The sequence below is a fragment of the Acomys russatus genome, chromosome 10 (genome assembly GCF_903995435.1).
Source record: "Acomys russatus chromosome 10, mAcoRus1.1, whole genome shotgun sequence".
In the NCBI taxonomy this organism is placed as follows: Eukaryota; Metazoa; Chordata; class Mammalia; order Rodentia; family Muridae; genus Acomys; species Acomys russatus.
The window spans coordinates 18,999,282-19,012,220 of record NC_067146.1 but is presented as its reverse complement, the minus strand read 5'-3'; the positions used below and the strand labels follow the sequence as shown (position 1 = coordinate 19,012,220).

General features: G+C 38.6%; 1 protein-coding gene across 1 annotated transcript in view; it reads left to right on the top strand.

Annotated features, from left to right (window-relative positions):
• Positions 1-12,939, top strand: part of Ptprz1 (protein tyrosine phosphatase receptor type Z1) — a 183,857-nt gene that overhangs the window by 91,391 nt on the left and 79,527 nt on the right. Inside the window, exons 3-6 of the mRNA XM_051151872.1 lie at positions 4,518-4,697; positions 6,734-6,885; positions 10,423-10,518; positions 10,748-10,814. Coding sequence (XP_051007829.1) covers positions 4,518-4,697; positions 6,734-6,885; positions 10,423-10,518; positions 10,748-10,814 — 495 coding nt within the window. The remainder of the gene's footprint in view (positions 1-4,517; positions 4,698-6,733; positions 6,886-10,422; positions 10,519-10,747; positions 10,815-12,939) is intronic.

The following is a 12,939-nucleotide window of genomic DNA, read 5'->3' as shown; positions in this document are numbered from 1 at the left end:
TATAAGTGATCAACTACCACTTTCTATCTCCGACCATCCTGAACAAGTTATAATAGTTACCTTTTACCTTTTCAAATAAGTTGTACATATATAATACATTAAATAAACTTTGAACAAAATGATCTTTAAATTTCGACCAACATACAATATACAGTTTAAGTTTCCATCAACACACCATATACAACACATAAACCAAAAGTTGAAAAAATAGTTTTAAATTTCCATCAATCTACAATATCAATATGAAATATTTGAATACCAATGTAAAATATTTGAGACTAGTAGATTCAATAATCTACTTTTTATCCTATAAATCTATATCCTCCCTTATGTCCTTCCCTTACCCCCCCCCCTTTTCTATAATGCTAGATAGGATAGAAAGATAAAAGAGAAAGAAAGATAGAAGAAAGAAATGCCTAAATGAAACTTTCATTGACTTATAACTAACCCCCTAGGCAAAAATGAACATTGATAACCCATAGAAAACAGCCACCCCACCTATTGGGAATAGAGGCATCATTTTCTCAAAATTGCTTTTTGCTGTTTAGGAGGAAAAACATCTTTAGGGTACCCTTAGAAAAATAAGATATTGGATAAGTGCTGGAAAAGCTAGTCGTATTTGTTTTTGTCCAGTCTTTTTTGGGATTGATCCTTTGGGCTAGCCCTTTTTAGTTGATGTGCATGCAATTTCTTGAGGAAACAGTAGTTGAAGCAGTCTTTGATGTTGAATTGCCTGGGCTACCTGCTTTGTCTTCATAATTATCTGGGTTTGTTTTTTGTTTTTTGTTTTGTTGTTTTGTTTTGGTTTGTTTTGTTTTTTTTTGCTCTGAAAATAAGCAAACTTTTACAAGTGTTAGCATAACTACATTATTTGCCAGAACACCCATTTCCCTGTACTCTCGAATACATCTGTTGATTCTACTGGAGCGGCATTGCCCTTAATGTAAGGGAACAGTTAACAGTTGAGCAATTGTACAGTGGTTACTTTCGGGTGTCGCTTTTTTTGTTGTGTTTGTGTTTTTGTTTTTGTGTATTTTTGTTTTGTTTTTGTTTTTGTCTAGTCCATCCACCCTGAATCCTCTGCTCAAGTGCCACAGAAACTGGATTGCTTTGTCACTGGAACACTTATTCCACAAAAGTACTGTGACCAAAGTAAATAGCGCAGAGATGATGATCAAGGTCTTTTTTTTTAATTGAAAAATGAAATCATTCATATTAAATCTCATTTGCTATCCCATCCCATGCATCCTCCCGCTTTCACCTCATTCCCCTTCCCTATGACTGTGACTGAGGGGGACCTCCTCCCCCTGAATATGATGCTAGGGTATCAAGTCTATTCTTGGTAGTCTGCTATCCTCCCTCCAAGTGCCGTCGGGCCTCCCCATCAAGGTGACATGGCCAAATATGGGGCACCAGAGTTCATGTGAAAGTCAGTTCCCAGTCTCTACTAAACTGTGGAGAATGTTCTGTCCCTTGGCTAGATCTGGGTAAGGGTTTGATGATGACTGCACGTATTGTCCTTGGTTGGTACCATAGATCAAGCAGAACCCCTGGGCCCAGATCCACCCATCATAATGTTCTTTTTGTAGGTTTCTAGGACCCTCTGGATCCATCTATTTCCCTATCTCCTATATTTTTCTCACCTAGAGTCTCAATAGGATGTCCTCACCTCTATCCCACTTTCCTGGTAAGTGAAGACTTTCATGGGACATGCCCCTTGTGCTAATGTCCAGTTATAAGTGAGTATATACCATTTGAGTCTCTCTGCTTCTGGGTTAGCTCACTCATTATGATTATCTCTAGTTCAATCCATTTGTCTACAAATTTCAGAAATTTCTTGTTTTTAATAGCTGAGTAGTATTCCATAGTGTAAGTGTACCATACTTTCTTTATCCATTCTTCTACTGAGGAACACTTAGGCTGTTTCCATGTACTGGCTATTATGAATAAGGCCACTATGAACATGGTTGAGCATATGTCCCTGTTGTATGCTGGAGCATCTTCTGGGTATATTCCAAGGAGTGGAATAACTGGGTCTTGAGGAACCCCTATTCCCAGTTTTCTGAGATAGTGCCAGATAGATTTCCAAAGTGGTTGTACTAGTTTGCATTCCCACCAGCAATGAAGGAGTGTTCCTCTTTCTCCACATCCTTGCCAGCATATGGTGTCACTTGAATTTTTGGATGATCAAAATCTTACAGCTGACACGAGCTGCCAAACAAGGCATATTCACACCACACCTTAATCCAATGACACCATCAAAATCCTAGTACATTTCTGCCTTCAATTAAAAAAATATTTGAATCAGAACTTCAGTACAGGTCTTCTTTCCTATCTCCTCTGATACCAATATATTTTTACATATGTATCATTATGTATGTGTGTATATGCAATACACACACACACACACACACACACACACACACACACATATATATATATATTCTACTTGGTAGCCAATTCAACAGAAGTATACTGTGTGGGCAGATAATCCACCTGGCTCTTGAATGTGCATCTGACAGACAGCATGGATAAGCTCCGTTGTTTGTGCCTAGAAAGTGCGAGGCTCACATTACCTAATTGTTTCCACATTAACACACTGTAAACAAAAAATAGAGCAAAACCAATCCCTGTTGTTTTTCCTGAATGCCTGAAGCCCTATAGCAGACTCTGCCCATGGCATAAGGACTCCGAAACCCACTGACAGCCCTGATGACACACAGACAACAGACACAGCAATATATCTTCTGTTCCAATGCTTGAATCAATCAAAATTAAGCTTCAGAGAAACAGTGGTGACAGAAACAGTGATGTGAAAAGTGATGTCGATGACCTAGGCAGGAAAAACTTCACTGAGCCTCCTGAATGGAACATTTAACCCAGTAACATAGTGAGTTCAAGGACAGCCAGAGCTGTATATATGTATATAGAGATCATGTCTCAAAAAACCAAACCCTTCTCTCTTGGATACGCTACAAGTCAGAGTGATGATGAAATTCAGTGAACCAGAGTCAGCTTCTAAGTCACATGCAGCATTGTCTGAGATTTAAATCTTTATGCTTTGTAAACTGCAGCCATGTGACTCTTCCAAACTGAGTTTATTGTACTATTGCTTGAAAGTGTAAGCCATGAAAAGGACCTTATTAATTCATGCTACAGCACTCTCCCCCCTCCCACCTCCCTCTCTCTCTAGTAAAATAAGCAGCGTTTTCTTGTCCCCATGTCAAAGTGTCTTATAAGTGAAATCAACGTATCATTACTGAAATCAATAAAACTATTTCTCGAAGACAAATTGTGCATCACCGTACATATTCAAAACACATTGTGCTCAACTGCTCTCTAGGAATATAGCCAGCATTAAGAGTTTGTTTTCAGCGCCTATTGATTTTGATGGAAGTCTCCCAGTGAGGTATTATCTGCTTTCTCTGCGACTTCAGTGGCAATATTGAGGTGTGACTAATGATCCTTTCTTTCCAGGGATGTTTTGCAAATTAGCTTCGACACACTAGTAAGAGGTGTTCCTTCAGTCCGGCTTACCTCGACTGGCCTTAGCCAGCACCATCTCTCGTATCACAAGAGAATATGGTGTGGTAGGGGCTGGACCACAAGTGTTTGAGTTCTCCCAAAATTCCAGGGATATAAACTAAATATATATATCACTATTAAGTGCCCAAACTCATTTTCAAAATTATTCCTATCGAAACTATGCTGCCATTTTTCCTTCCTCAGGATAATGGTAGAAAAGCTCAGAAAAGTTTAAGCCTTGAACTTTATAGTATCACAAGCATTTGAATGAAACTTTAAGTTACAACCATCCATGCTTAGCTTTGATGCAGTGAATGTGCGTGATGACGTAGGTCTCCAGGTGGGAGAGAAACAAAGGCCATGTCGGCTACTTTTGGTTCAGAGGCCTGTTCATTTTGTGGAAGAGACGGAAACTCACTATACACAGAAATAGGGTGCTTTGGTTTAATGTGGCTAGCTTCATGATTATGTTTTCATAAATAATTCTTGAATAGATGGAAATCAAGCCAAGTCCTCTGGTGACAGGAGTGACAGAGGGTCTGAAAAGGGCTACCTCATGTAAGTTGCTGAAAGTATCAGAACCACATCCTAGTGCCTGACCCTTCAGTCTGGAGGCTGGGCAGGATTGCTCAGCTTACCTAGCACCTGGGCAATCTTAAGATTTGGAAAAGTCAATAATAACCAAAACAACCTATTGATGAACCCTGAACCTGGCAGGTGTGTGGATGAGCCAATCGTTTACATAACTGAGGTTTTAGGAAATTCTGAGTAAACACATCTTTTGGCTAACACCATACTCTCCTTGTGATGTGAGAGGTATTTAGAATCTAGCCTCTAATCGAGGCATAATTATTGTATGTCTTATTTTAAAGATATGTGAATTTTTCTACCATTCTAATACATTTTATGTATTATATTATTTGATAATGTCAAATTTTAGTTTTTACATAGTAATTTAAGAAACTAATTCCCTTGCTCTTTCATTTCCCTAGGAGCATTAAATCAAAAAAATTGGGGAAAGAAATATCCAATATGTAATAGCCCAAAGCAGTCTCCTATTAATATTGATGAAGACCTTACACAAGTCAATGTGAATCTTAAGAAACTGAAGTTTCAGGGTTGGGAAAAAGCATCCTTGGAAGACACGTTCATTCACAACACTGGGAAAACAGGTAACATCCTTGTCTTTTGCCTTCGACAGTTTTTCTGACTGAGAATATTTTTTAGATAAGTCACATTTCCTTTGAATAATATGCTAGGAACTGAACTGATGCCAGTGGTAGACTAGACCAAATGGAACAGAGTCAGCATTTAGTCAACATTTTGAAATTTTGTAAAAAAAAAAAAAGTAACAAATGATGTCATCATCATGTCGTGTTTTCCCTTTGTGTGATGAGAGTTCTCTTGATAATTGATGATGTAAAAAAGATAATGAAATCACAGCCAGTGAAATTTTATAACTCAGGACATAGTCAGACACTTGGTCATAATTTCTATTATCTTGGACATTATAGTTTGATCTTTGATGTAATCAGTATGTGAACATGACAAGATAATCAACTATAATTGAATTTAAGAAACAAACCAATAGTCTTTTTATTTGGGAAATTTACAATTATAGTCTATCCTTAAGGAGGTACTTAAGTAAGTACTTTTTGTGAGATAATCTTTTTTTTCAAAACATACAAAATGTAATTCCTCAACATTTAAGAAAATTCTGGTAAACTATATATAGATATAATAATTTTCAAATGTGATGTTTCCCCTTTGGCTATTTTGTTTTGACATGAAACAGTTTGTCAGGGAATTGTATCAGCACAAATATTTGCAAAAATTAGAAAAAATATTCAAAGTTATAATAGCAGATCTACTAGTATAGTTTTATAATAAAAGATTTCTTCTATATTTCATATTTAGTATAACTTATAAATGTAATAATTAGACTTCACATTCTGTGAGAGTAAGGATTATTCACTATCAGTGTCTGACTAATGAGCATTTAATATTATTTACATGAATAGCTAAGAAAATTTTGGTAAGGTTACACTACAACTCTAATAATAAAAGTAAATTGTTCCAAACTTTGAAAATTCAATACAATTTTTGTGTTACAAGCTGTGCTTTCAACATGTGATCTCTGCCTTGCTTCTTTTAGTGTGTAATGGTTACGTACTTGTCCCTTATAGTCTCTGTGTTTGGGTCTAGTAGTGGTCTTTCAAATGGCAGTGTAAATCTTGGAGGAGGCCCCTTACCTTTTTTGGGACCCTTGTCCATAGCAGAGATTACAGTGGTCTCTGTTCCCTGAGGTTATGTGAAGGCCAAGTATCCAAGAGGTAAAAAGCAACTCATATCATACCAGGCACCTCGTAAATGATAGATGCTGACTGCCTGCCATTGTTTTTATTATTGACACTGTGCTTGACATGGTTATTATCATAACCAATGGAAGCTTATATCACTAGCTAAGCAGTGTGGTGTTTAACCACCAACGCCTGTGTCAATTGTGATTTCTGAATGGCAGAACAAGGACTACTTAAATCTGACTGAGAGACAGCATAATCTTGCACGAGGCTCTTAAGAGAACCATTATCCTTCCGACTACTTGTAAGAATACAAAGAGTAAAGTCTTCTGTGGGACACGAAGAGAGCTTCGGGTCCTAATGGCGCACTCTCCAGGTTCCAATATGGAAGGGCACAAGCCTCTGATATGATGAGACTTCCCAACTGTTTGCCTAAGACAGTTTGTGGAAGTCTAGACAGAAAGCAGGGATTAGATGGAACAAAAAGGGGGTGGGGGCAGAAATAAGCTATGGATGAAAGGACAGAGCTCTCTCGGGGAGACTTTCCTTCTGGCCGTCTCCTCCTCCTCAGACTCCCTTTACTACATGCCATCATTATCAAGTACCTTGAGGCAACCGAGCCTTGGAGGGAAGACAGTCTCGGTAGACCAAATAGATGAAGTGAGCTGGCTGTCCTGTGGTGTGAGTCTGTGGTCCTGTCTTCAGTGCCCTTGCTGTGTGGCAATAAGATGCCTTAAGTATGTTAATATGAAGGCAAAGTTGAAATGCAAATGACTTCTAAAATGCTTAAATTTGACAACTGAGTTTTATCATGTATCCTAACTGGAAGGAGATCCAGTTAAAATTGTAATTTTGGTTTTTCAGAAACTTCGATGTAATATCTTGTTTTGTTCTGTTTTTCGGTTTAGTGGAAATAAATCTCACTAATGACTACCATCTCAGTGGAGGGTTTTCAGAAAAGGTATTCAAGGCAAGCAAAATAACTTTTCACTGGGGGAAATGCAACGTGTCTTCTGAAGGCTCGGAACATAGTTTAGAAGGACAGAAGTTCCCGCTGGAGGTAAGGACGCAGCCCACTGCTCCCAGCCTCATCACCTGCTCCCAGCCTCATCACCTGCTCCCAGCCTCATCACCTGCTCCCAGCCTCATCCCCTGCTCCCAGCCTCATCACCTGCTCCCAGCCTCATCCCCTGCTCCCAGCCTCATCCCCTGCTCCCAGCCTCATCCCCTGCTCCCAGCCTCATCCCCTGCTCCCAGCCTCATCACCTGCATCCTTGACGCTTCCTCGAACTTCACTTGCTGTGTAGTTCAGAGTTTAGAACATAAGCCATGTCTTGATGGCTTGATCAATACATGCTTTCTCTCCAAGACTGTAAATTTAATAAGCTACGTTTTTTATGTCCACATTACCACTTCCTAGCTTATAACGAAATACAGATGAGGAATGCATGAATACAATAATAAAAGGGGTGATGTCATCAATGTGGCAGAATACTTTCAGTTATGCCTTTTAATTAAAAATGAGGAAAATTCTCGTGTTTAAGGCCAGAAAAGACTTATAAGTATGATAAATAATACACATAAATAAACATTTTCATATGTGCCTTGAAAGTGCTAAGCTTTCTGGGAAGTAGTTTGCTTTATATTAAAAACTTTGTTTATTTTCAGCACTTTATGATTCAGTTTGTAGAAACAATGGTTATAAATATGTCTCAAAATGTATGCATAAAGATTTATTTATAAAATTAAATATTGAAATAAAGAACATGATTAAAATATCATGATGGAATATTAGAGCTTGTAAAATTCAAATGATATACTTAAACAAAAAGTTTCACTACATTGGGCCTGGGAGATGGCTCAGCCAGGGAGTCCAGCACTCTGTACCATTGTGGAAGGGGAGGCAGGAGCATGTCTCCCCAGCAGCTCCTGGGCCAGCTGCCTTGGAATAAGCAATGGCGAGCTATAGAAAGACCCAGCTTCAAACAGGTGGAAGGCAAGACTCACCATCCAAGGCTTTCCTCTCACTTCTACACCCATGCCATGGCATGCCATCACATACACACACACACACACACACACACACACACGATACATACCCTTCTCACCACAAAATGTTTTATCCTATTATAAAATGGCATAATCAGCATTATTTTTCCAGCCTTGTAAAACATGAAAACTAATCACACAGAAGAAATTGGGTTAATTGGCCCAGACTCTATTCTTAATGACACGATGTCATACAAACTATTTGATTCACCTATTCTTTCATTTCTGTCCTATGAAAGAGACACACTAGTACCAGCTATATGAAGTTAATTAAAGGAGGGAATAGACTTATTACTCTTTAAAGTCATTCAGAGAAACCATGAAATATTGAACAGCAAATCTCTTTTGTTTATTTTCTTCTTTAAAAATCCTTAATTATCCAATACAATGGAACTGTATTGCTTTTATAATTCAGAATAATTGTTAATAACAGAAATAAAACTAAACCAGGTGTATTCTGTCAAAGAACCAAAGATGTAGATAAGCAATTATGGATTATAAGCAGAAGGGGTTACCTATTAACTATCCAGGAATAAAGCCATATTTATTAAATGTTGTCAAAGAAATAAAAATCAACTATTTAAATATATAGCATCTCACTTTTAAGATTTAAGTTTTCATACAATATTACTTACTTTTTAAATGACATTTTTAAAAGCTATATACAACAAAAGCATTGAGCAATCAAAATACATACAAAAGAATGGATGCCCTAAATATTGAATATTTTCTTTAAAATACTTTTTTAGAAGGGCTGTTTGTTGGCTTGTTTGTTTGCTTGCTTGTTTTTTCTATTCCCTGCTGCTTTTTCAAAATGTTTTCCAGGCTAGAGAGGTCGCTGAGGGATTAAGAATTGTGTGCTGCTCCGGCAAAGGACCCCAATTTAGTTCCCAACACCTGCCAGATGATTCATTAAGTGCCTGTAACCCTATCTCCAGTGACTCCAACTCCCCCTAATGGCCTCTGACCGCACCTGCACTCACTTTCACATAGACATAAATATGCACTTAAGTACATAATTAAACATAAAATCAAGTCTGAGGAGTTGACTTAGTGGTTAAGAGGTTTTACTGTTTTTTCAAAAGACTGTGGTTCAATTTGCATCACCCTCAAGGTGGCTCAAAAGCCTGTAACTCTAATTCCAGGGGAGCTAATACTTTTTCTGGCCTTCTATATGTGACGCACTGGCAAACAAGCAGACATAACACTCATGCACATAAAATAACAATAAATAAATCTTTAGACGTATTTGCCATGCATTTGTGCAAACAGGACCTCAAAGGAGCATCCTAGAACTCTTCCTTCCTTCTTTTACTCCTTTTTTCCTTCCTTCAGTCCTTTCTATCTTTCTTCCTTTATTCCCCTTTTGATTCCTTCCTTTCTTTCCCACTTCTCAAAAAGACAAGTCTTCTGAAAACAAATCAACGTTTTACTAAGCAACTTCAAACCACCATTATTTTTTCAAAGATTATTAAGTGTGATTACACCAGTCTGTCCAATCTTAACCTCCTTCAGTCTGTCACCACTCCTACCCTAGCCCACCCTTATGACTGTTTTGCAAAGGGCATTGGTGACTTCCTATGTCTCCTTGGTGTGACCACTCCCGGCTTCTCCAGCCTCTTCCTGAACAATGATCTACTGACATCAAAGAAAATTATTTCAGTTTCCCATGCTTTTCTTTTTTTGTGTGTTCACCTTTCCGGGGCACTTCTTTAGAACAAGGGGAAAGCCACCACCACCTCCCCCATCCCTCCTGGTTTCAACTTTCTCAAAGCTATTTGTCAGAGGTCAGGTGAGATAGCCTCTCTGAGAAGGCATTGGTGGCACATCATAGCCACTGCCACTGTCCAGCACCTGATGGACATGGTGCTGTCCACCAACAGTCCTTGAGTGTCCTCAGAGGCTGTCTACTCTTGCCTGAGTTCTACCGTTAGATACTGAAGTTGCCAGAATCTAAAACCAACAAGCAAGGATCATAAGCTTGACGTATAGCCTGTCGTGGCTGGACATCTAGAATGAAGTGGACACTCACAAAGGCTAGCTTCGCAGCAGAAGTTACAATGGGAAGCTTAAGCCACTTGGCATCTTTTTATACAAGACCTTTAGAATCTTGGTGGCAGAGCAATAAGTACACCATGATAATACCCAAAATTGTGACAATGGGCCATCAAGAAAGAAATGTTAGCTCAAGAAACAGAGCTCCAGGCCTGTAGAATTCAAGCAATATGGTTAAAAGAGCCTTTGCTAATGTTTTACGTTCAATGGTTACATCCAATGGTTCTGTAATGACTGCTTCTGTTCCCCTGCTAATACCTGCTATTTTAAGGAATACTCTGTATTTCCTTCTATGTCCAAAGATACAAATGATAGCAAACTTACTCAAGAATACCTGAAATGAGAAATTGTTTGGAAAACACAGAGGATATAGATCTGTATAGTCTGTAGAATTTTTCAGTAGAATTTACTGAATTGGTCAGATTCTCTGTTACATCTCTTCACTGGCTTTTGTGACATCCTTCTAATAAAACTGTCATGATTACATTCACAGATGCAAGTCTACTGCTTTGATGCAGACCGATTCCCAAGTTTTGAGGAGGCAGTTAAAGGAAAAGGGAGATTAAGGGCTTTATCCGTTTTGTTTGAGGTAATTATTATGTTTACAACTACTCTCTTTTTAAATCATGACGTTTTCCATTTTATCTTTCATAGTGTAAAATGTAAAGTTACCTTATTTTTATTTGTTTTGTTTTTACCTTGCTGTTGGAAAAAAAAGTGTTTGGGACATACTATGCCTTTTACACAATTGGAGTTTATTGCTGAGCAGTTAGTCAATTGCTGGACCCTATTTTTATAATGCCATTCTTCTTTAACAGGTTGGAATTGAAGAAAATTTGGATTACAAAGCCATTATTGATGGAATTGAGAGCGTTAGTCGTTTTGGTAAGCTATTAAGATACGAATTCCTGTGAGTATATGCAGTGTGACAAAGTCACTTTTGAAAGATGGAGAGGAAGATGTCTTTACAGATGAGGGCATCTCACGTCCCATACTTGACTTCTTTGTGTATTTCTCACTAGGTAAAGAACCATATATAAGAGAATTTTGTGCCATAATAGTTATGAAAACTGTCATGGTGGCACATGCCATAATCTTAGCATTGGGAATCGAAGGCAGGTAGATCTCTGTTAGTTCAATGCAGTTTTGGTCTATATGTCAAGTTTCAGGGCAGCCAGCCAGGACTACACAGGGAGGTCCTGTATCAAATAAATAAATTAATAATTGGTTAATTTAAATTTTAATTATATGATATCAATGTAAAAAGGAGTCTGATATCCTGTAAATACGTTCTTAAAAACAATCTGACTGCACTATGCTTTTAAAACATTCATATGCTTTGAGTCTGTATTGCACATCACCTTAAAGACTATATGAAACCAATTAATTTTACAAATAGTATTTTATGAAATGAAAGGGAATTTTACTCAAGTGGACATCTATTCTCTGGTGGTTTTCTTGGCAAATGAGTATTTCAAAGAGGTAAGATATTTGCAAAAAAGTGCATGCTTATATAGAACAGGGAAAAATGTGCTTTATATTATTCTGCCCGATAGATACCTAGGTGGATTTTGTCATCTGTCACAGCAAATGCTTTTGACAACATTGATGACAGGCTCAAAACTTGTGGTTGCTATTTTACTTTTAGTAATCACCCACACAAACAGTATAAATCCTCGCCTGGTTATCAATAAAATGAAAATGATTCCTTTCTGGAAAGCCAACACATCCGAAGCCAGAAACAAGACTCACATAGACCCCTTTCTTGAGAGCAAAAGCCTAACCTAGGATTGAGTCACTTATATTTGAGGACCAGATTTGACTTTTCAGAAGTCAGGAATGTGCGGACCCCTTCGGAGGAGACCCCTGCTCCACCCTGCCTCCTATGATCACATGCTAAGCCCGGCTGACTGCCCCCTCGGCTGACCTTGAAGCAAAATTCAACACTGAATACCATAAGCCACACATAGTTTTCTCCCAATCAGTCAGAACGTGGATTCTCTGCAGCTGAAGGGAGAGAAGCAGGTTAAATTCCAGCACTTCCTTAAAGGTGTATGAAACCTAAACCTAGAGTGTTTCCATGTTTTACATCAGCTACTGGGACAAGAGACTTAGTCTATTAACTCTGACTTGTGAAGTGGTCGAACCCTCCGTACTTTCTTTTGGCATCTAGAACATCCCCTAGAGCACAGTAAACTTAATTCTAAGCTATCGCTATAGGGAATGTTAAAGATGGAACACAGTTTTTACTCTTAAACAAAGAGGCTCCTGGACAGCACTCAGACTTCCATGTCTCGACCCATGCTCTCCAAGCAAGGAGACTTGAAAGCAACTCAATACCACAAACATCACTCAGAATATAAGATCGTACTGAAACATGGCTGCTCACCTCCTACCTTTCTCTCTAAAAGACAAAGCTCATTTCTTTTTGAGACCCTGTTCTTGCTCTCACCACAGCTGGTCTATGTTAGGCAGTGTTGCACCTGTAGACCGAGAACCACAGTATAGGCAAGCACTAGGGGAGTGCTGCTGAGGACTGAAAACCAACTATTACTTACAAAAGTGGCACTTAAGGGGCCACCTCAAAACTTCTTCTGAGGATTTTTCGGTATACAGATCCAGGGGTCTCCTAGTCAGCAACTAGGCCAGCAACATCTTCTGTCCTCTCATTGTCTACCTGCCCATGGAAGGATCTCGCCAGTTGGTTGGTTAATCAGCTATGTTTGAGGGATCAGTGATGGAGATGAGTGACAGAGCACTAGCAGAGTGCTGCCAGCCCACATGCAGTTCTGTCTTATGTAGCTACTCAGATGAAATTTGGGATTATTTTCCAAGTCACAAAATACCATGTAGTCCTTTTTTTTTTTTTTTCATCAGATGGTACCATAATTGAAAGGTCTGTGTGACATCTAGGACAGAATTTTAGGACAAACATCCAAATACCAGCTATAAGAAACAGCATGCCAGCCTGGTCTACAAAGCAAGTCCAGGACAGCCAAGGCTACACAGA